Source organism: Pristiophorus japonicus, unplaced genomic scaffold, assembly GCF_044704955.1.
Source record: "Pristiophorus japonicus isolate sPriJap1 unplaced genomic scaffold, sPriJap1.hap1 HAP1_SCAFFOLD_369, whole genome shotgun sequence".
Lineage (NCBI taxonomy): Eukaryota > Metazoa > Chordata > Chondrichthyes > Pristiophoridae > Pristiophorus > Pristiophorus japonicus.
The window spans coordinates 642,501-665,508 of NW_027253532.1; the positions used below are offsets into that span (position 1 = coordinate 642,501).

A 23,008-nucleotide genomic window follows, 5' to 3' on the forward strand; every position below is an offset into this window, starting at 1 on the left:
CTCAAGGGGCTGAATGGTCCTCCTCCTGTTCCTGTGTAACAGGCTCGAGGGGCTGAATGGGCCTCCTCCTGTTCCTGTGTAACAGGCTCGAGGGGCTGAATTGGCCTCCTCCTGTTTCTGTGTAACAGGCTCGAGGGGCTGAATTGGCCTCCTCCTGTTTCTGTGTAACAGGCTCGAGGGGCTGAATTGGGGTCCTCCTGTTCCTGTGTATTGTTTTCCTAACACAGATGAGACTACACACAGGGAGGTTAAAGTAACAGTGACCTCAGTCTTTATTAAGACACTCCAGAGTGAGGAACAGGCCTTAGGGGCCATCTTACATGCAGTGCTCCCAAGGGATGCTGGGATCCCTTGGGACTTCAAGGGATACGCTCCCTGGTGGCGATATATGGGAGTGCATAATTTACAGATACACAACATCACTCCCCCCCCCAAAGTCAAAGTGAAAACTATTTACAAGGTGAGACGGTCGGGAGCCGTTCTTTCCCTGGTGGACCGCCTCGGTACAAATGTCTGTTCTGGTGTGTTGGCTGTGCCCTCGCTGGGCTGGGGTGTTGTTGGCCCTGCAGGACTGCTGGGTGAGCCTGGACTTGCTGGGCTATTTGTGTGTTGGGTTCAATTTCCTGGTCTGGTGTAGTGTCGTTGATCCTTTGGGTGTGTGTTGTGGACTCAAAAAAGGTGGTGTCTGCTGTGGGTTGTTCCGGGCAGTCCGTGAACCGCAGCCTCGTTTGGTCCAGGTGCTTTCTGCAAATTTGTCCATTGTCCACTTTGCCTACAAACACCCTACTCCCTTCTTTAGCTATCACCGTGCCCGAGATCCACTTGGGACCATGTCCATAGTTTAACACATACACAGGGTCATTCAGATCAATTTCCCGTGACACAGTGGCGCGACCATCGTTTACATTTTGTTGCTGCCGCCTGCTCTCTACCTGATCATGCAGGTTGGGGTGAACCAGCGAGAGTCTGGTTTTAAGTGCCCTTTTCATGAGTAGCTCAGCCGGGGGCACCCCTGTGAGTGAGTGGGGTCTCGTGCGGTAGCTGAGCAGTACTCGGGACAGGCGGGTTTGGAATGCGCCTTCTGTAACTCATTTAAGGCTCTGTTTGATGGTTTGTACTGCCCATTGGAGGCTGGTTTAAACGGGGCTGAGGTGACATGTTTGATCCCATTGCGGGTCATAAATTCTTTAAATTTGGCACTGGTGAAACATGGCCCGTTGTCACTGACCAGTATGTCAGGCAGGCCGTGGCTGGCAAACATGGTCCTCAGGCTTTCAATGGTGGCGGTGGCGGTGCTTCCCGACATTATTTCACATTCAATCCATTTTGAAAAAGCATCCACCACCAGCAGGAACATTTTACCGAGAAACGGGCCCGCATAGTCGACATGGATCCTCAACCATGCTCTGGACGGCCAGGACCACAAACTTACTGGTGTCTCTCTGGGCGCGTTGCTCAACTGAGCACACACGCTGCATTGCCGTACATAGGACTCTAAGTCAGAGTCGATACCAGGCCACTACACGTGGGATCTGGCTATCGCTTTCATCATTACTATACCTGGGTGTGTGCTGTGGGGATCCGAGATGAACGTCTCACTGCCCTTTTTGGGTAGCACTACGCGGTTACCCCACAACAGGCAGTCTACCTGAATGGACAGCTCGTCCTTTCGCCGCTGGAACAGCTTGATTGGCTCTTGCATTTCAACCGGGATGCTTGCCCAGCTCCCATGCAGTACACAGTTTTTTTTACTGGGGACAGCAGAGGATCTTGGCTGGACCGAGTCCTAATCTGGCGGGCCGTGACAGGTGATTTATCATTTTCAAACGCTTCCATGACCATCAACAAGTCTGCGGGCTGCGCCACTATCAACAAGTTTGCAGGCTGCGCCATTTCCACCCCCGTGGTGGGCAATGGTAGCCGACTGAGAGCATCCGCACTGTTCTCGGTGCCTGGCCTGTGGCGGATGGTATAGTTATACGCTGATAGCGCGAGTGCCCACCTTTGTATGCAGGCTGAGGCATTACTATTTATCCCCTTGATTTCAGCGAACAGGGATATGAGGGGCTTGTGATCGGTTTCCAGCTCAGATTTGAGGCAAAACAGGTACTGATGCATTTTCTTTACCCCGAACTTACACGCTAATGCCTCTTTCTCAATCATGCTGCAGGCCCTCTCGGCCTTAGACAAGCTCCGGGAAGCATAGGCGACAGGTTGCAACTTCCCCGCAACATTAGCTTGTTGTAATACACACACCCGACTCCGTACGACGACACGTCACATGCGAGCACAAGTCTTTTACACGGGTTATACAATACAGGCAGCTTGTTGGAGCATAAAATGTTTCTGGCTTTCTCAAAAGCAATTACTTGTTTGTTTTCCCCATACCCAGTTCTCACCTTTTCGCAATAACACATGTAGGGGCTCTAAGAGGTTGCTTAACCCCAGTAGGAAGTTACCAAAATAGTTGAGGAGTCCCAGGAACGACCACAGCTCCGTGACGTTCTGTGGCCTGGGTGCGCTCCTGATAGCCTCGGTCTTGGCGTCTGTGGGCCGAATGCCGTCCGCCGCGATCTTTCTCCCCAAAAAACTGCACTTCTGTTCCCATGAAGACACATTTCGACCTCTTCAGCCGCAGCCCTGCGCGATCCAGTCGCTGGAGGACCTCCTCCAGGTTTTGTAGGTGCTCGACGGTGTCCCGACCCATGACCAATATGTTATCCTGAAGCACCATCGTGCATGGTACCGACTTGAGTAGGCTCTCCATGTTTCTCTGGGAGATCGCTGCAGCCGACCGAATTCCAAACGGGCATCTGTTGTAGATGAACAGTTCCTTCTGCGTGTTGATGCAGGTGAGGCCCTTCGAATACTCCTCCAGCTCCTGCGTCATGTAGGCCGAAGTCAGGTCGAGCTTGGTGAACGTCTTGCCTCCTTCCAGCGTCGCAAATAGGTCGTCTGCCTTAGGTAGCGGGTATTGGTCCTGTAGCGAGAAACGATTAATAGTTACTTTATAATTGCCGCAAATCCTGACCGTGCCATCACTTTTGAGTACTGGAACAATCAGGCTGGCCCACTCGCTGAATTCAACTGGGGAGATGATGCCCTCGCGTTGCAGCCTGTCCAGCTCGATTTCCACTCTCTCCCTCATCATGTGAGGTACCGCTCGCGCCTTGTGGTGAATGGGTCGTGCCTCTGGGACCAAGTGGATCCGCACCTTCGCCCTGGAAAATTTTCCAATGCCTGGCTCAAAAAGGGAAGGAAATTTGTTGAGAACCTGGGTACATGAGGCCTCATCGACATGTGATAGCGCTCGGATGTTATCCCAGTTCCAGTGGATTTTGCCCAGCCAGCTCCTTCCAAGCAGTGTGGGGCCATCGCCCGGGACAATCCAGTGTGGCAGTTCGTACACCGTGCCCTCGTAGGTGACCTTGACCATGGCGCTGCCCAGGACAGTGATAAGTTCTTTGGTGCTCGTTCTCAGTTTCGTGTGGATGGGGCTCAGGGCTGGTCTGAGTGCCTTGTTGCACCACAGTCTCTCAAACATCTTTTTACTCATGGTGGATTGGCTAGCGCCAGTGTCCAGTTCCATGGCTACGGGTAAGCCATTCAATTTTACGTTTAGCATTATAGGTGGACATTTTGTCGAAAATGTATGCACCCCATGTACTTCAGCATCTGCCTCCTCTCTCTGAGGCTCGAAATTGCTTTGATCCACCATGGACCGATCTTCCTCTGCCACGTGGTGGTTAGCAGGTTTTGCAGAGCTTGCAGCTCATCTGCAAGCTCGTTGGAGGTGCCCCATTGTTCCACAGCTCTTGCAAACATACCCTTTGAAGCTGCATGAATAGGCTGAATAGAAGCCTCCATAATGCCTTGCATTCATCCTTTGTTGTGGATTCTGAGTCATCTGGGTCACCTGTGGCCTGCTGGCAGTTGCAGACTCGTGGGTTCTGCCCTGTACATTTCTGCTCGCAAACACAGTTCCAGTTAATTTATGAACATTGTTAGCACTTGTGTGTTGAGAGATTTGGTTGGTGTTATCACTGGTGGACATAAACGCCTGTGCTATCGCAATGGCCTTACTGAGGGTCGGTGTCTCTACAGTCAAAAGTTTTCGTAGGATGGTCTCGTGGCCAATGCCCAGTACAAAAAAGTCTCTGAGCATTTGATCCAGGTAGCCATCAAACTCACATTGTCCTGCAAGTCGCCTTAGCTCGGCGACATAGCTCGCCACTTCCTGACCTTCAGATCACTGGCACGTGTAGAACCGATACCTTGCCATCAGCACGCTCTCCCTCGGGTTAAGATGCTCCTGAACCAGTGTACACAGCTCCTCATACGACTTATCTGTGGGTTTCACTGGAGCCAGAAGATTCTTCATGAGGCTGTAGGTCGGTGCCCCGCAGACTGTGAGGAGGACCGCTCTCCTTTTTGCAGCGCTTCCTTCTCCGTCCGGCTCGTTGGCTACAAAGTACTGGTCTAGCTGTTCGACAGAGACTTCCCAGTCCTCACCCTCCGAGAACTTCTCCAGGATGCCCACAGTTTGCTGCATCTTTGCATTGGATTCGTATTCTCGTCGTCATTTATTGTGTTCCTAACACAGATGAGGCTGCACACAGGGAGGTTAAAGTAACAGTGACCTCAGTCTTTAATAAGACACTCCAGAGTGAGGAACAGGCCTTGGGGGCCGGCTTATATACAGTGCTCCCAAGGGATGCTGGGATCCCTTGGGACTTCAGGGGATGTGCTCCCTGGTGGCAGAACATGGGAGTGCATGCTTTACAGATACACAACAATAAGAATTTTCTGTTTCAATGTGATCATCTCTCATTATTTGAATCTTAGGAGATATCGGCTTGGTGTCAGAATAAGGGGCCGCCCATTTAAAACTGAGATGAGGAGGAATTTCTTCTCTCAGAGGGTTGTGAATCTTTGGAATTCTCTGCCCCAGAGAGCTGTGGAGGCTGGGTCATTGAATATATTTAAGGTGGAGATAGACAGATTTTTGAGCGATAAGGGAGTGAAGGGTTATGGGAAGCGGGCGGGGAAGTGGAGCTGAGTCCATGATCGGATCAGCCATGATCTTATTGAATGGCGGAGCAGGCTCGAGGGGCCGTATGGCCGACCCCTGCTCCTATTTCTTATGTTCTTATGTCTCCTCCATCTCTTCTCATAGGACAATGCACCCCCATCCCAGGAATCAGTCTGGTTAACCTTCGTCGCACTGCCTCTGAGGCAAGTATATCCTTCCTGAGATAAGGAGACCAAAACTGTACACAATACTCCAGATGTGGTCTGCCCACGGTGTAATACAATGGCAGTAAAACTTCTTGGGGGTGAAAGCGCGCCCTTTGTATAGCGCCGATCGCGTTACCAGGGGAGGAGCACTAACAGGGCGCAAGACAGTTTTCGGCCAGGGGGGTGGTGGGGGCGGGCGGGCGGGGGGGCGTTACCGTCTCCCGGGAAATTGCCCGGGAGTTTGCGGAGCGGGTACAACCGACGACGTCATCGCTGTGCACGGCGAACCCTCAACGCTCCGCACCGACCCCTTACTTCCCTGCGGGTCGCGAAGCTGACTGCCATCCGCTCTTGGGGCAGTGCTTAAATGGAGAGGGTGGGGGGTGGGGGGTTGGGGCGGTGGGTGCGGGGGGGTAACAGTGCCCCGGGCCACCATCTTTTTTTTGTCGGCCGACTCTCGGGTCGGCTCGACAATGGCGGCCATAACGTGTTCTGGGTTGCCATTGGGCAGCCCGGCACTGCGCCTTGGGTGCCGGGTTGCTGAACCTTCGCTATGCTGCCCCGGTTGCTTAGTGGAGGCCATCAGAGGCCGTGCAGTGTGTGTGCAGCATCCACGTAGCGCTTCCCTCAACGCCCCAGGAGCGCCCCGGATGCCGAGCCCAAAGGAGGTGGAGCGCAGGAGATAGCACCCCGCTTCTTTTTACGGACAGTAAGGGCAATTCCACGGTTGAGGATAACTTGCGTGCCGGGCGCCCCGAAAGGTTACATAAGAACATAAGAAATAGGAGCAGGAGTCGGCCATTTCGCCCCTCGATCCTGCTCCGCCAGTCAATAAGATCATGGCTGATCTGATCATGGACTCAGCTCCACTTCCCTGCCCGCTCCCCATAACCCTTCACTCCCTTATCGCTCAAAAATCTGTCCATCTCCACCTTAAATATATTCAATGTCCCAGCCTCCACAGCTCTCTGAGGCAGCGAATTCCACAGATTTACAACCCTCTGAGAGAAGAAATTTCTCCTCACCCCAGTTTTAAATGGGCGGCCCCTTATTCTAAGACCGTGCCCTCTAGTTCTAGTCTCCCCCATCAGTGGAAACATCCTCTCTGCATCCACCTTGTCAAGCCCCCTCATAATCTTATACGTTTCGATAAGATCACCTCTCATTCTTCTGAATTCCAATGAGTAGAGGCCCAACCTACTCAACCTTTCCTCATCAGTCAACCCCCTCATCCCCGGAATCAACCGAGTGAACCTTCTCTGAACTGCCTCCAAAGCAAGTATATCCTTTCGTAAATATGGAAATCAAAACTGCACGCAGTATTCCAGTTGTGGCCTCACCAATACCCTGTATAACTGTAGCAAGATTTCCCTGCTTTTATACTCCATCCCCTTTGCAATAAAGACCAAGATACCATTGACCTTCCTGATCACTTGCTGTACCTGCATACTATCCTTTTGTGTTTCATGCACAAGTAACCCCAGGTCCCGCAGTACTGCAGCACTTTGCAATCTTTCTCCATTTAAATAATAACTTGCGCTTCGATTTTTTCTGCCAAACTGCATGACATCACACTTTCCAACATTATACTCCATCGACCAAATTTTTGCCCATCACTGAGCCTGTCTATGTCCTTTTGCAGATTTTTTGTGTCCTCCTCACACATTGCTTTTCCTCCCATCTTTGTATTGTCAGCAAACTTGGCTACATTACACTCAGTCCATTCTTCCAAGTCGTTAATATAGATTGCAAATAGTTGGGGTCCCAGCACTGATCCCTGCGGCACCCCACTAGTTACTGGTTGCCAACCAGAGAATTAACTATTTATCCCGACTCTCGTGTTTTCTGTTAGTTAGCCAATCCTTTATTCATGCTAATATATTACCCCCAACCCCGTGAACTTTTATCTTGTGTGGTAACCTTTTATGTGGCACCTTGTCAAATGCCTTCTGGACGTCCAAATAAACCACATCCACTGGTTCCCCTTTATCCACCCTGTTCATTACATCCTCAAAAAACTCCAGCAAATTTGCCAAACATGACTTCCCCTTCATAAATCCATGCTGACTCTGCCTGACCGAATTTTGCTTTTCCAAATGTACCCAATCTGGGCCCAGGCCAACTTTGCATGCATGCTAGCTTTCTGCGATTCGTGTTCAAGGGCACCCAGGTCCCACTGAACACCAACATTTCTCAATCTCTCACCATCTCATTCTCGTTTAAAACAGGGTGCAGAGTCTCCCCTCCCCTGCAACCTGTTCTCCCCCCTCCCCACCTTCTGGGATCAGAGGGTCGTTCTGGAATCTTGGCCTTTATTGCAAAGGGGATGGAGTATAAAAGCAGGGAAGTCTTGCTACAGTTATACAGGGTATTGGTGAGGCCACACCTGGAATACTGCGTGCAGTTTTGGTTTCCATATTTACGAAAGGATATACTTGCTTTGGAGGCAGTTCAGAGAAGGTTCACTCGGTTGATTCGGGGGATGAGGGGGTTGACTTATGAGGAAAGGTTGAGTAGGTTGGACCTCTACTCATTGGAATTCAGAAGAATGAGAGGTGATCTTCTCGAAACGTATAAGATTGTGAGGTGGCTTGACAAGGTGGATGCAGAGAGGATGTTTCCACTGATGGGGGAGACTAGAACTAGAGGGCATGATCTTAGAATAAGGGGCCGGGAAAAACTGTCGGGGGCACCGAGCGGCGGTTGCTTCGCTCCCACCTCGCGGGGCGGAAAGGGATCAGCAGGAGGTTAGTGTGCAAAATTAAAGCATGTGGTATTGGGGGTAATGTACTGGCGTGGATAGAGAACTGGTTGGCAGACAGGAAGCAGAGAGTTGGGATAAACGGGTCCTTTTCAGAATGGCAGGCAGTGACTAGTGGGGTGCCGCAGGACTCAGTGCTGGGACCCCAGCTATTTACAATATACATTAACGATTTAGACGAAGGAATTGAGTGTAATATCTCCAAGTTTGCAGATGACACTAAACTGGGTGGCAGTGCGAGCTGTGAGGAGGATGGTAAGAGGCTGCATGGTGACTTGGACAGGTTAGGTGAGTGGGCAAATGCATGGCAGATGCAGTATAATGTGGATAAATGTGAGGTTATCCACTTTGGTGGCAAAAACAGGAAGGCAGATTATTATCTGAATGGTGACAGATTAGTAAAAAGGGGAGGTGCAACGAGACCTGGGTGTCATGGTACATCAGTCATTGAAGGTTGGCATGCAGGTACAGCAGGCAGCAATGAAAGCAAATGGCATGTTGGCCTTCATAGCGAGAGGATTTGAGTATAGGAGCAGGGAGGTCGTGATGCAGTTGTACAGGGCCTTGTTGAGACCACACTTTGAGTATTGTGTTCAGTTTTGGTCTCCTAATCTGAGGAAGGACATTCTTGCTATTGAGGGAGTGCAGCGAAGGTTCACCAGACTGATTCCCGGGATGGCAGGACTGACATATGAAGAAAGGCTGGATCGGCTAGGCTTATATTCACTGGAATTTAGAAAAATGAGAGGGGATCTCATAGAAACATATAAAATTGGACAGGTTAGATGCAGGAAGAATGTTTCCGATGTTGGGGAAGTCCAGAACCAGGGCTCACAGTCTAAGGATAAGGGGTAGGCCATTTAGGACCGAGATGAGGAGAAACTTCTTCACTCAGAGAATTGTGAACCTGTGGAATTCTCTACCACAGAAAGTTGTTGAGGCCAGTTCATTAGATATATTCAAAAGGGAGTTAGATGTGGCCCTTACAGCTAAAGGGATCAAGGGTTATGGAGAGAAAGCAGGAATGGGGTACTGAAGTTGCATGATCAGCCATGATCTTATTGAATGGTGGTGCAGGCTCGAAGGGCCGAATGGCCTACTCCTGCAACTATTTTCTATATTTCCGCCGCTCTCTTAGAGGCGGTAATGGACCTTAAGGAGGGGGACAATTTCGGCCCAAGGAAGTCTTGCAGCAACTGTACCCGGGCCTTGGTGAGACCACACCTGGAGTACTGTGCAGAGTTTTGGTCTCCTTACCTGAGGAAGGATATACTCGCCTTGTAGGCGGTGCAACGAAGGTTCACCAGACTGACTCCTGGGATGAGAGGGTTGTCCTACGAGGAGAGATTGTATAGAATGGGGCTGCATTCTCGGGAGTTTAGAAGAACGAGAGGTGATCTTATTGAAACGATTCTGAGGGGGGGTGGACAGGGTAGATGCAGGGAGGATGTTTTTCCCGGGGCCTGTGGAGTCTAGAACCAGGGGTCACAGTCTCAGGATAAGGGGTCGGCCATTTAGGGCTGAGATGAGGAGAAATTTCTTCACTCAGAGGGTGGTGAATCTTTGGAATTCTCGACCCCAGAGGGCTCTATTGAAGACTGAGATCGCTAGATTTTTGGGCATTAACGGAATCATGTGATAGGGCAGGAAAATGGGGTTGAGGCCAAAAAATTCTGAAAGGTTTGGATAGAGCAGACTCGTAGAGAGGGTGTTTCAACTTGTGCGGAAGAGCAAAACTAGAGACCGTCGATATAAGATAGTCACCAAGAAATCTAATAGGGACTTCAAAACATAAGAACTCGGAGCGGGTGTGGGCCCTACTGCTCCTCTCGAGCCTGCTCCGCCATTCAATAAGATCGTGGCTGGTCATCGAGATCAACTGCACTTTCCCGCCCGATCCTCATATCCCTCAATTCCCCTGGACTCCAAAAAGAGGGGGTGACATGATAGAGACCTTAAAATTATAAAGGGGTTTCATCGGGCCAACAAATGTTTCCAGAACGAGGGGCCATCAATAGAAGATGGCCCCTGATAAACACATTGGGGAATTCAGGAGAAACCTCTTCACCCAGAGAGTGGTGAGAATGTAGAACTCGCTGCCACAGGGAGCGGTTGAGGCATTTGGTCATCTGCTGTGATATCTCCTGTGTCAAAAATGTTTTTATGATAGCCCTCTTGTAGCGCGTCTTGGGACGTTTTGTTGTGTTAAATGCATTGTTGTTGTGGTAAGCTTCTATGATTCTACATAACAACAAATTTTATTTCTATAGCGCCTTTAACGTAGTAAATCGTCCCAAGGTGCTTCACAGCAGTGTTATAAAACGAAACAGATAAATTTGACATAGGAAGAAATTACGGCAGATGACCAAAAGCTTGGCCAAAGAGGTAGGTTTTAAGGAGCGTCTTATAGAACGAAAAAGCGGTAGAGAGGTGGAGAGGTTTAGGGAGGGATTTCCAGAGCAACAGAAGGCACGGCCACCGATGGTGGAGCGATTATTATCAGGGATGCTCAAGAGGGCAGAATTCGAGGAGCGCAGACATCTCGAGGGGGGGGGTTTGTTGGGCTGGAGTAGATTACAGAGATAGGGAGGGGCGAGGCCACGGAGGGATTTGCAAACAAGGATGGGGAATTTTGACATCGAGGCGTTGCTTAACTTGGAGGCCAATGTAGGTCAGCGAGCACAGGGGGTGATGGGTGAGCAGGGTCTTGGTGCGAGTTAGGACACGGGGGCAGCCGAGTTTTGGATCACCTCTCATTTACGTAGGGTAGGACGTGGGATGCCGGCCAGGAGAGCGTTGGAACAGTCAAGTCCAGAGGTAGCAAAGGATGAGGGCTTCAGCAGCGGATGAGCTGAGGCAAGGGCGGAGACGGGCGATGTTACGGAGGCGGAAATAGGCGGTCTTAGTTATGCTGCGGATATGTGGGCGGAAGGTCATTCCAGGGTCAAACATGACACCTAGGCTGCGCACAGTCGGGTTCAGCCTCGGACAGATGCGAGGGAGAGGGTTGCAGTCAGTGGCTAGGCAACGCAGTTTGTGGCAGGGACCGAAGACAATGGCCTAGAAATCCCGGTCGGGGTCTTCCTGCGGGCGATCGACTGAAAAAGTTAAAAAAAGATGCGCACTTACCCGTTCCTGCTGCACCCACCAATGATCCTGGTCCCTGTGCGTCGCAGCATGTGCACGGTGGTACGGACCTGAGCTGGAGTCACATGGCTCTGGGCAGCCAATCCAGGAACAGTATTTTCTCATTCATAATAATGGGATCTCCGTAAGTTGGAGTTCTCGTCATTATGATTGAGGAACATCCCTCCCAAGCACCAAAATAAAAATAAAAAATACAAAAAATACTCCACATATTTAACCTTAATTAAAATTAAAGTTATTTATGGCCCTCAAATTCCCCTTTGGCCTTCCCGCGGGCATTTTGGAGAAAAAATACGCACCTACCTGAAGCTGCTGCCCACGTTCGACTTTCCGATGCTGAGGCCTCTCCTGACTGCCAGTCGCAGTGCGTGCACATCGATGCGTGCGCAGGCCTCGAGCTGGAGTCACATGGAGTGTATTAGGGATGGTTTTCTAGACCAATATGTCGAGGAACCAACCAGAGAGCTGGCCATCCTAGACTGGGTGACGTGTAATGAGAAGGGACTAATTAGCGATCTTGTTGTGCGAGGCCCCTTGGGGAAGAGTGACCATAATATGGTAGAATTCTTTATTAAGATGGAGATTGACACAGTTAATTCAGAGACTAGAGTCCTGAACTTAAGGAAAGGTAACTTTGATGGTATGAATCGTGAATTGGCGAGATTAGACTGGCAAATGATACTTAAAGGGTTGATGGTGGATAGGCAATGGCAAACCTTTAAAGATCACATGGACGAACTTGTACATCCCTGTCTGGAGTAAAAATAAAACGGGGAAGGTGGCTCAACCGTGGCTAACAAGGGAAATTAAGGATAGTGTTAAATCCAAGGAAGAGGCATACAAATTAGCCAGAAAAAGCAGCAAACCTGAGGACTGGGAGAAATTTATAATACAGCAGAGGAGGACAAAGGGTTTAATTTGGAGGGAGAAAATAGAGTACGAGAGGAAGCTTGCTGGGAACATAAAAACTGACTGCAAAAGCTTCTATATATGTGAAGAGAAAAAGATTAGTGAAGACAAATGTAGGTCCCTTGCAATCAGATTCAGGTGAATTCATAATGGGGAACAAGGAAATGGCAGACCAATTGAACAAATACTTTGGTTCTGTCTTCACAAAGGAAGACGCAAATAACCTAACGGGTGTACTAGGGGTCCGAAGGTCTCGTGAGAAGGAGGAAGTGAAGAATATCCTTATTAGGCATGAAATTGTGTTCGGGAAATTGATGGGATTGAAGGCCGATAAATCCCCAGGGCCTGATAGTCTACATCCCAGAGTACATAAGGAAGTGGCCCTAGAAATAGTGGATGCATTGGTGATCATTTTCCAACATTAATTGACTCTGGATCAGTTCCTATGGACTGGAGGGTAGCTAATGTAACACCACTTTTTAAAAAAGGAGGGAGAGAGAAAATGGGTAATTGTAGACCGGTTAGCCTGACATCGTAGTGGGGAAAATGTTGGAATCAATCATTAAGGATGAAATAGCAGCACATTTGGAAATCAGTGTTAGGATCGGTCCAAGTCAGCATGGATTTGTGAAGGGGAAATCATACTTGACAAATCTTCTGGAATTTTTTGAGGATGTAACAAGTAGAGTGGACAAGGGAGAACCAGTTGATGTGGTGTTTTTGGACTTTCAAAAGGCTTTTGACAAGATCCCACACAAGAGATTGGTGTGCAAAATCAAAGCATATGGTATTGGGATAATATACTGACGTGGATAGAGAACTGGTTGTCAGACAGGAAGCAGAGAGTCGAGATTAACGGTCCTTTTCAAAATGGCAGGCAGTGACTAGTGGGGTGCCGCAGGGCTCAGTGCTGGGACCCCAGCTATTTACAATATACATTAATGATTTAGACAAAGGAATTGAATGTAATATCTCCAAGTTTGCAGATGACACTAAGCTGGGTGGTGGTGTGAGCTGTGAGGAGGATGCTAAGAGGCAGCAGGGTGACTTGGACAGGTTAGGTGAGTGGGCAAATGAATGGCAGATGCAGTATAATGTAAATAAATGTGAGGTTATCCACTTTGGTGGCAAAAATAGGAAGGCAGAATATTATCTGAATGGCGAAAGGTGCAACGAGACCTGGGTGTCACGGTACATCAGTCATTGAAAGTTGGCATGCAGGTACAGCAGGTGGTGAAGAAAGCAAATGGCATGTTGGCCTTCATAGCGAGGGGATTTGAGTACAGGAGCAGGGAGGTCTTACTACAGTTGTACAGGGCCTTGGGGAGGCCTCACCTGGAGTATTGTGTACAGTTTTGGTCTCCTAATCTGAGGAAGGACATTCTTGCTATTAAGGGAGTGCAGCGAAGGTTCACCAGACTGATTCCAGGGATGGCAGGACTGACATATGAGGAGAGACTGGATCGACTGAGCCTGTATTCACTGGAGTTTAGAAGAATGAGAGAGGATCTCAGAGAAACATATAAAATTCTGACGGGACTGGACAGGTTAGATGCAGGAAGAATGTTCCTGATGTTGGGGAAGTCCAGAACCAGGGGTCACAGTTTAAGGATAAGGGGTAAGCCATTTAGGACAGAGATGAGGAGAAACTTCTTCACTCAGAGAGTTGTTAACCTGTGGAATTCTCTACCACAGAGAGTTGTTGATGCCAGTTCATTGGATATATTCAAGAGGGAGTTAGATGTGGCCCTTACAGCTAAAGGGATCAAGGGGTATGGAGCGAAAGCAGGGAAGGGGTACTGAGGTGAACGATCAGCCATGATCTTGTTGAATGGCGGTGCAGGCTTGAAGGGCCGAATGGCCTACTCCTGCACCTATTTTCTATGTTTCTATGTTTCTATGAGTTCCGCAGGGTCCAAAGCTCCTATTGCTATGATTGTTTTAATGTTTTAAAACACTTACGCCTGCAAAAGTAGGCTATGCGCCTGCTTTTATCAGGCGCAAGAGTTTGCAGGACATCCGCTGGGCAAGATATGGGTAAATCCCGCAATCATGCCCATGCCGACAGACAGAGCTTGACAGATCGGAAAAGCCGGTTTTCAGCGCGTGCGCATTGTGGGCTGAATACCGGCCTTTGCGATGCCTTCCCGGGTCCATACACACTCCGTACGGACCCAGGGAGGCTGGGATTTCTGACCAATGGCTTCGGTCTTCCCAATCTTTAATTGCACAACATTTTAGCTCATCCAGTGAAGCTAATTTAGAGACCGTGGAGGGGTCGAGAGAAGTGGTAGTGAGGCAGAGCTGGGTGTTGTCAGCGTATATGTGGAAATTGACTCCCGTGTTTTCGGATGATGTCGCCAAGGGGCAGCACCTAGATCAGAAATTGTTGGGGGCCAAGGACAGATCTTTGGGGACACCAGAGGTAAAATAGAAACATCGAAAATAGGTGCAGGAGTAGGCCATTCGGCCCTTCGAGCCTGCACCGCCATTCAATATGATCACGGCTGATCAGGCAACTTCAGTACCCCGACTCCTGCCTTCTCTCCATACCCCTTGATCCCTTTAGACGTAAGGACTACATCTAACTCCCTTTTGAATATATTTAGTGAATTGGCCTCAACAACTTTCTGTGGTAGAGAATTCCACAGGTTCACCACTCTCTGGGTGAAGAAGTTTCTCCTCATCTCGGTCCTAAATGGCTTACCCCTTATCCTTAGACTGTGACCCCTGGTTCTGGACTTCCCCAACATTGGGAACATTCTTCCTGCATCTAACCTGTCCAATCCCGTCAGAATTTTACATGTTTCTATGAGATCCCCTCTCATTCTTCTAAGTTCCAGTGAATATAAGCCCAATCGATCCAGTCTCTCCTCATAGGTCAGTCCCGCCATCCCGGGAATCAGTCTGGTGAACCTTTGCTGCACTCCCTCAATAGCAAGAATGTCCTTCCTCAGATTAGGAGACCAAAACTGCACACAATAACGATGCTGGGATGGGGAGAGAAGCCATGGCAGGAGATTTTATGTAAATCTCCTTTGTTGAGGTTGGAAAGGCAGTGTTTCACTGCAAGCTCGTTCTTTCTTGATTACTCCTTTCTCTTTCGTTCCATCTCTTTCACGGCAGAGAGCCAAAATCGAAGCGTAGCAACCAGTGGGTACCGACCCTCCCGAACAGCTCCCATCACCTGGACGCCGTGCCCTGCTCGACCTCCATCAACAGGAACCGCATGGGGCGGGACAAGAAGAGAGTCTTCCCTCTGTGGTGAGTTGGGGAGAGGAGAGGGAGGGAAGGTGTGAAAAAACAAGGAACGCAAGGGGAGCGTTGCACTGTCGGAGCGTCAGTACTGAGGGAGCGCTGCACTGTCAGCGGGGCAGTACTGAGGGAGCGCTGCACTGTCGGAGGGGCAGTACTGAGGGAGCGCTGCACTGTCGGAGCGTCAGTACTGAGGGAGCGCTGCACTGTCAGCGGGGCAGTACTGAGGGAGCGCTGCACTGTCGGAGGGGCAGTACTGAGGGAGCGCTGCACTGTCGGAGGGGCAGTACTGAGAGAGCGCTGCACTGTCGGAGGGGCAGTACTGAGGGAGCGCTGCACTGTCGGAAGGGCAGTACTGAGGGAGCACTGCACTGTCAGCGGGGCAGTACTGAGGGAGTGCTACACTGTCGGAGAGGCAGTACTGAGGGAGCGCTGCACTGTCGGAGGGGCAGTACTGAGGGAGTGCTGCAGTGTCGGAGGGGCACTACTGTGCGAGTGCTGCACTGTCAGAGGGGCAATACTGAGGGAGTGCTGCACTATCGGAGGGGCAGTACTGAGGGTGCGCTGCACTGTCGGAGGGGCAGTACTGGGAGAGCGCTGCACTGTCGGAGGGGCAATACTGAGGGAGTGCTGCACTGTCGGAGGGGCAGTACTGAGGGTGCGCTGCACTGTCGGAGGGGCAGTACTGAGGGAACGCTGCACTGTCGGAGGGGCAGTACTGAGGGAGCGCTGCAGTGTCGGAGGGGCACTACTTTGCGAGTGCTGCACTGTCAGAGGGGCAATGCTGAGGGAGCGCCGCACTGTACATACAATATACATTAATGATTTAGACAAAGGAATTGAATGTAATATCTCCAAGTTTGCAGATCACACTAAGCTGGGTGTCAGTGTGAGCTGTGAGGAGGATGGTAAGAGGCTGCAGGGTGACTTGGACAGGTTGGGTGAGTGGGCAAATGCATGGCAGATGCAGTATCATGTAGATAAATGTGAGGTTATCCTCTGCTGTCAAAAACAGGAAGGCAGAATATTATCTGAATGGTGACAGATTAGGAAAAGGGGAGATGCAACGAGACCTGGGTGTCATGGTACATCAGTCATTGAAAGTTGGCATGCAGGTACAGCAGGTGGTGAAGAAGGCAAATGGCATGTTGGCCTTCATAGCGAGAGAATTTGAGTATAGGAGCAGGGAGGTGTTACTGCAGTTGTACAGGGCCTTGGTGAGGCCCCACCTGGAATATTGTGTACAGTTTTGGTCTCCTAATCTGAGGAAGGACATTGTTGCTATTGAGGGAGTGCAACGAAGGTTCACCAGACTGATTCCCAGGATGGCAAGACTGACATATGAAGAAAGATTGATTGACTAGGCTTATATTCACTGGAATTTAGAAGAATGAGAGGGGATCTCAAAGAAACATAACATTCTGACGGGATTGGACAGGTTAGATGCAGGAAGAATGTTCCCGATGTTGGGGATGTCCAGAACCAGGGGTCACCTGGAAACATCGAAAATAGGTGCAGGAGTAGGCCATTCGGCCCTTTGAGCCTGCACCACCATTCAATAATATCATGGCTGATCATTCACCTCAGTACCCCTTTCCTGCTTTCTCTCCATACCCCTTGATCCCTTTAGCCGTAAGGGCCATATCTAACTCGCTCTTGAATACTTCCAATAAACTGGCCTCAACAACTCTCTGCGGTAGGGAATTCCACAGTTTAAGAACTCTCTGAGTGAAGAAGTTTCTCCTCATCTCAGTCCTAAATGGCTTACCTCTTATCCTTAGACTGTGTCCCCTGGTTCTGGACTTCCCCAACATCGGGAACATTCTTCTTGCATCTAACCTGTCCAGTCCTGTCAGAATTTTATATGTTTCTATGAGATCCCCTCTCATCCTTCTAAACTCCAGTGAATACAGGCCCAGTCGATCCAGTCTCTCCTCATATGTCAGTCCTGCCATCCCTGGAATCAGTCTGGTGAGTCGCTGCACTCCCTCAATAGCAAGAATGTCCTTCCTCAGATTAGGAGACCAAAACTGAACACAATATTCCAGGTGAGGCCTCACCAAGGCCCTGTACAACTGCAGTAAGACTTCCCTGCTCCCATACTCAAATCCCCTGGCTTTGAAGGCCAACCTACCATTTGCCTTCTTCACCGCCTGCTGTACCTGCATGCCAACTTTCAATGACTGATGTACCATGACACCCAGGTCTCGTTGCACCTCCCCTTTTCCTAATCGGCCGCCATTCAGATAATATTCTGCCTTTGTGTTTTTACCACCAAAGTGGATAACCTCACATTTATCCACATTATACTGCATCTACCACGTGTTTGCCCACTCACCTAACCTGTCCAAGTCGCCCTGCAGCCTTTTAGCATCCTCCTCACAGCTCACACCGCCCCCCAGCTTAGTGTCATCTGCAAACTTGGAGATATTACACTCAATTCCCTCATCCAAATCATTAATGTATATTGTAAATAGCTGGGGTCCCAGCACTGAGCCCTGCGGCACTCCACTAGTCACTGCCTGCCATTCTGAAAAGGACCCGTTTATCTCGACTCTCTGCTTCCTGTCTGCCAACCAGTTCCCTATCCACGTCAATACATTACCCCCAATACCATGTGCTTCAATTTTGCACACCAATCTCTTGTGTGAGACCTTGTTAGAAGCCTTTTGAAAGTCCAAATACACCACATCCACTGGTTCTCTCTTGTCCACTCCACTAGTCACATCCTCAAAAAAATCTAGAAGATTTGTCAAGCAGGATTTCCCTTTCATAAATCCATGCTGACTTGGACCAATCGAGTCACTGCTTTCCAAATGTGCTGCTATTTTATCTTTAATAATTGATTCCAACATTTTCCCCACTACTGGTATCATGCTAACCAGTCTATAATTACCCGCCTTCTCTCTCCCTCACTTTTTAAAAAGTGGTGTTACATTAGCAACCCTCCAGTCCATAGGAACTGATCCAGAGTTGATAGACTGTTGGAAAATTATCACCAATGCATCCACTATTTCTAGGGCTACTTCCTTAGGTATTCTGGGATGCAGACTATCAGGCCCTGGGGATTTATCGGCTTTCAATCCCAGCAATTTCCCTCACAGAATTTCCCGCCTAATAAGGATTTCCTTCAGTTCCTCTTTCTCACTAGACCCTCGGTCCCTTAGTATTTCCGGAAGGTTATTTGTGTCTTCCTTCGTGAAGACAAAACCAAAGTATTTGTTTAACTGGTCCACCATTTCTTTGTTCCCCATTATAAATTCACCTGAATCTGACTACAAGCGACCTACGTTTCTCTTCACATATCTATAGAAGCTTTTGCAGTCAGTTTTTATGTTCTCAGCAAGCTTCCTCTCATATTCTATTTTCCCCCTCCTAATTAAACCCTTTGTCCTCCTCTGCTGTATTATAAAATTCCCCCAGTCCTCAGGTTTGCTGTTTTTTTGGCCAATTTATATGCCTCTTCCTTGGATTTAACACTATCCTTAATTTCCCTTGTTAGCCACGGTTGAGTCACCTGCCCCGTTTTATTTTTACTCCAGACAGGGATGTACAATTGTTGAAGTTCATCCATGTGATCTTTAAATGTTTGCCATTGCCTATCCACCGTCAATCCTTTAAGTATCACTTCCCAGTCTATTCTAATCAATTCATGTCTCATACCATCGAAGTTACCTTTCCTTAAGTTCAGGACCCGAGTCTTTGAATTAATTGTGTCACTCTCCATCTTAATAAAGAATTCTACCATATTATGGTCACTCTTCCCCAAGGGGCCTCGCACAACAAGATCGCTAATTAGTCCTTTCTCATTACACATCACCCAGTCTTTAACCAGCAACACCACCCCACCTCTTTTTCCTTTCTGTCTATCCTTCCTAAATGTTGAATACCCCTGGATGTTGAGTTCCCAGCCTTGGTCACCCTGGAGCCATGTCTCTGTGATGCCAATTATATCATATCCGTTAACTGCTGCCTGTGCAGTTAATTCGTCCACCTTATACCGAATACTCCTCGCATTGAGGCACAGAGCCTTCAGACTTGTCTTTTTAACACACTTTGCCCCTTTAGAATTTTGCTGTAATGTGGCCCTTTTTGATTTTTGCCTTAGGTTTCTCTGCCCTCCACTTTTACTTTTACTTTCTATCTTTTGCTTCTGTCCCCATTCTACTTCCCTCCGTCTCCCTGCATAGGTTCCCATCCCCCTGCCATATAATTTAACTCCTCCCCAACAGCACTAGCAAACACTCCCTCTAGGACATTGGTTCCGGTCCTGCCCAGGTGTAGACCGTCCGGTTTGTACTGGTCCCACCTCCCCTAGAACCGGTTCCAATGTCCCAGGAATTTGAATCCCTCCCTGCTGCACCACTGCTCAAGCCACGTATTCATCTGCGCTATCCTGCGATTCCTACTCTGACTAGCACGTGGCACTGGTAGCAATCCTGAGATTACTACTTTTGAGGTCCTACTTTTTAATTTAGCTCCTAACTCCCTAAATTCGTCTTGTAGGACCTCATCCCGTTTTTTTACCTATATCGTTGATACCTATATCCACCACAACAACTGGCTGTTCACCCTCCCTTTTCAAAATGTCCTGCACCCGCTCCGAGACATTCTTGACCCTTGCACCAGGGAGGCAACATACCATCTTGGAGTCTCGGTTGCGGCCGCAGAAATATCTATCTATTCCCCTTACAATAGAATCCCCTATCACTATAGATCTCCCGTTCTTTTTCCTGCCCTCCTGTGCAGCAGAGCCAGCCACGGTGCCATGAGCTTGGCTGCTGCTGCCCATCCCTGATAAGTCACCCCCTCAACAGTACCCAAAGCAGTGTATCTGTTTTGCAGGAGGATGACCACAGGGGACCCCTGCACTACCTTCCTTGCACTGCTCTTCCTGTTGGTCACCCATCCCCTATCTGACTGTGTACCCTTTACCTGCGGTAAGACTAAACGTGCTCTTCACGACATCCACAGCATCGTTGATGCTCCAGAGTGAATCCACCCGCAGCTCCAGTGCCGCAATGCGGTCTGTCAGGAGCTGCAGGCGGATACACTTCCCGCACGTGTAGTCGTCAGGAACACTGGAAGCATCCCTGACTTCCCACAAAGTACAGGAGGAGCATAACACGTGTCCGAGCTCTCCTGCCATGACTTAATCCCTAGATTAACTTAATTTGGCAACAATAATGCTAAAGGTTACTTACTGATAAAGAAAAAGAAAAACTACTCACCAATCACTTGCCTCCTTGGCTGTGATGTCACCTTTCGATTTTTTTCTACATCTTTTTCGCCTCCCTGCTGCAGCTGCACCAGCTGCCTCTCCGACTCACGAACTCCTCCTCCGATGAGCCTTTATAGGCCTCCTGACCCCAGACTCCCAATGCTCAACTGCCCGAACTCCTCCTCCGACGAGCCTTTTATAGGCCTCCCGACCCCGGACTCCTGTTGCTCACTCTAAGGATAAGGGGTAAGCCATTTAGGACCGAGATGAGGAGAAACGTCTTCACTCAGAGGATTGTGAACCTGTGGAATTCTCTACCACAGAAAGTTGTTGAGGCCAGTTCATTAGATATATTCAGAAGGGAGTTAGATGAGGCCCTTATGGCTAAAGGGATCGGGGGTATGGAGAGAAAGCAGGAATGGGATACTGAAGTTGCATGATCAGCCATGTTTCGATGTTTCTAAGGAAGCTGCATTGTCGGAGGGGCAGTACTGACGGTGTGCTGTACTGTCGGAGGGGCAGTACTGAGGGAGTGCTGCACTGTCGGAGGGGCAGTACTGAGGGAGTGCTGTACTGTCGGAGGGGCAGTACTGAGGGAGTGCTGCACTGTCGGAGGGGCAGTACTGAGGGAGTGCTGCACTGTCGGAGGGGCAGTACTGAGGGAGTGCTGCACTGTCGGAGGGGCAGTACTGACGGTGTGCTGCACTGTCGGAGGGGCAGTACTGAGGGAGTGCTGCACTGTCGGAGGGGCAGTACTGAGGGAGTGCTGCACTGTCGGAGGGGCAGTACTGAGGGAGCGCTGCACTGTCGGAGGGGCAGTACTGAGGGAGCGCTGCACTTTCGGAGGGGCAGTACTGAGGGAGTGCTGCACTGTCGGAGGGGCAGTACTGAGGGAGTGCTGCACTGTCGGAGGGGCAGTACTGAGGGAGTGCTGCACTGTCGGAGGGGCAGTACTGAGGGAGTGCTGCACTGTCGGAGGGGCAGGACTGAGGGAGCTCTGCACTGTCAGAGGGGCGGTACTGAGGGAACTCCGCACTGTCGGAGGGGCAGAACTGAGGGAGTGCTGTACTGTCGGAGGGGCAGAATTGAGGGAATGCCGCACTGTCGGAGGGGCAGAACTCAGGGAACGCCGCACTGTCGGTGGGACAATTTGAGTGTGGGTTTGGGGGCAGGGGGTCAACTCATTAGCATAAAAGCAGCAGGCCCCTAATGCGTGGGGGGAGTGCCACGTGTGAGTGCCACGGGGGTGGGGGTGGGGGGTGCAAGGGGAAGGGTTATGGAAATGGTAAGACACACGTTCACTGGACTGATTCTACCCCAGTGCTTCTTTCCCTAACCCGGGGGGCTGAGAATTGTAAGTCCCCTATCGCCCATTCCAGATGAGATCTGACTAACTCCGCACAGGCCGGCGATGGAGCCTGGGCCTTTCCTGCGCCGTGTGTGTGTGTGTGTGTGGGGGGTAGGGACTCAGTCCCACACCGGGTGTGAGATCAGGCTAACTCAGTACTAGGCCGAATTGGAGCCTGGGCCTTTCCTGCTGTGTGTGCGCGTGCACGGGGCTAATCTGACCTAACCCTCGTGGTGAGTGATGCCCGGCTTCAGTCTGACCCCGCTGTGTCTCTCTTTCTCTCTCTCTCTCCGGCCACCCCCCCCTCACCCCCCCCCCCCCCGACAGTTTCGACGACCACGACCCTGCAGTCATCCACGAGAACGCGGCCCAGCCGGAGGTCCTGGTGCCCATCCGCCTGGACATGGAGATCGACGGGCAGAAGCTGCGAGACACCTTCACCTGGAACATGAACGGTAATGGGACCGAGTCACAACAACAGCAACGGCCATTTATACCGCACCTTTATCCTAGTTACACGTCTCCAAGCGCTTCACAGGAGCGATTATCAAACACAATTTGACACCAATCCACGTATGGAGCGTTTTGTACAGGTGACCAAAAGCTTGGTCAAAGAGGTTTTAAATAGGATCTGAAAGGAGAAACCAAATGATTTAGGGAGGGAATTCCGGAGCTTGGGGCGCAGGCAGCTGAAGGCACGGCCACCAATGGTGGAGCGATTAAAATTGGGGATATGCAAGAGGCCAGAATTGGAGGAGCGCTGGGTTATAAGGGCTGAAGGAGATTACAGAGATAGGGAGCGGTGTAGGGGCTGGAGGAGGTTGCAGAGATAGGGAGGGTTGTAGGGCTGGAGGAGGTACAGAGATAGGGAGGGGTGTAGGGGCTGGAGGAGGTTCCAGAGATAGGGAGGGTGTAGGGCTGGAAGAGGTTACAGAGATAGGGAGGGTTGTAGGTGCTGGAGGAGGTTTCAGAGATAGGGAGGGGTGTAGGGCTGGAGGAGGTTACAGAGATAGGGAGGGTTGTAGGACTGGAGGAGGTTACAGAGATAGTGAGGGTTGTCGGGGCTGGAAGAGGTTACAGAGATAGGGAGGGGTGTAGGGGCTGGAGTAGGTTACAGAGATAGGGAGGG

General features: G+C 50.1%; 1 protein-coding gene across 1 annotated transcript in view; it reads left to right on the forward strand.

Annotated features, from left to right (window-relative positions):
- LOC139250304 (SWI/SNF-related matrix-associated actin-dependent regulator of chromatin subfamily B member 1-like) overlaps nucleotides 1–22,334 on the forward strand; it is a gene marked incomplete at its 3' end in the record, with an annotated part of 35,519 nt that extends 13,185 nt beyond the window's left edge. Inside the window, exons 4-5 of the mRNA XM_070872797.1 lie at nucleotides 15,182–15,319; nucleotides 22,207–22,334. Coding sequence (XP_070728898.1) covers nucleotides 15,182–15,319; nucleotides 22,207–22,334 — 266 coding nt within the window. The remainder of the gene's footprint in view (nucleotides 1–15,181; nucleotides 15,320–22,206) is intronic.
- Nucleotides 22,335–23,008: the final 674 nt, after the last annotated feature.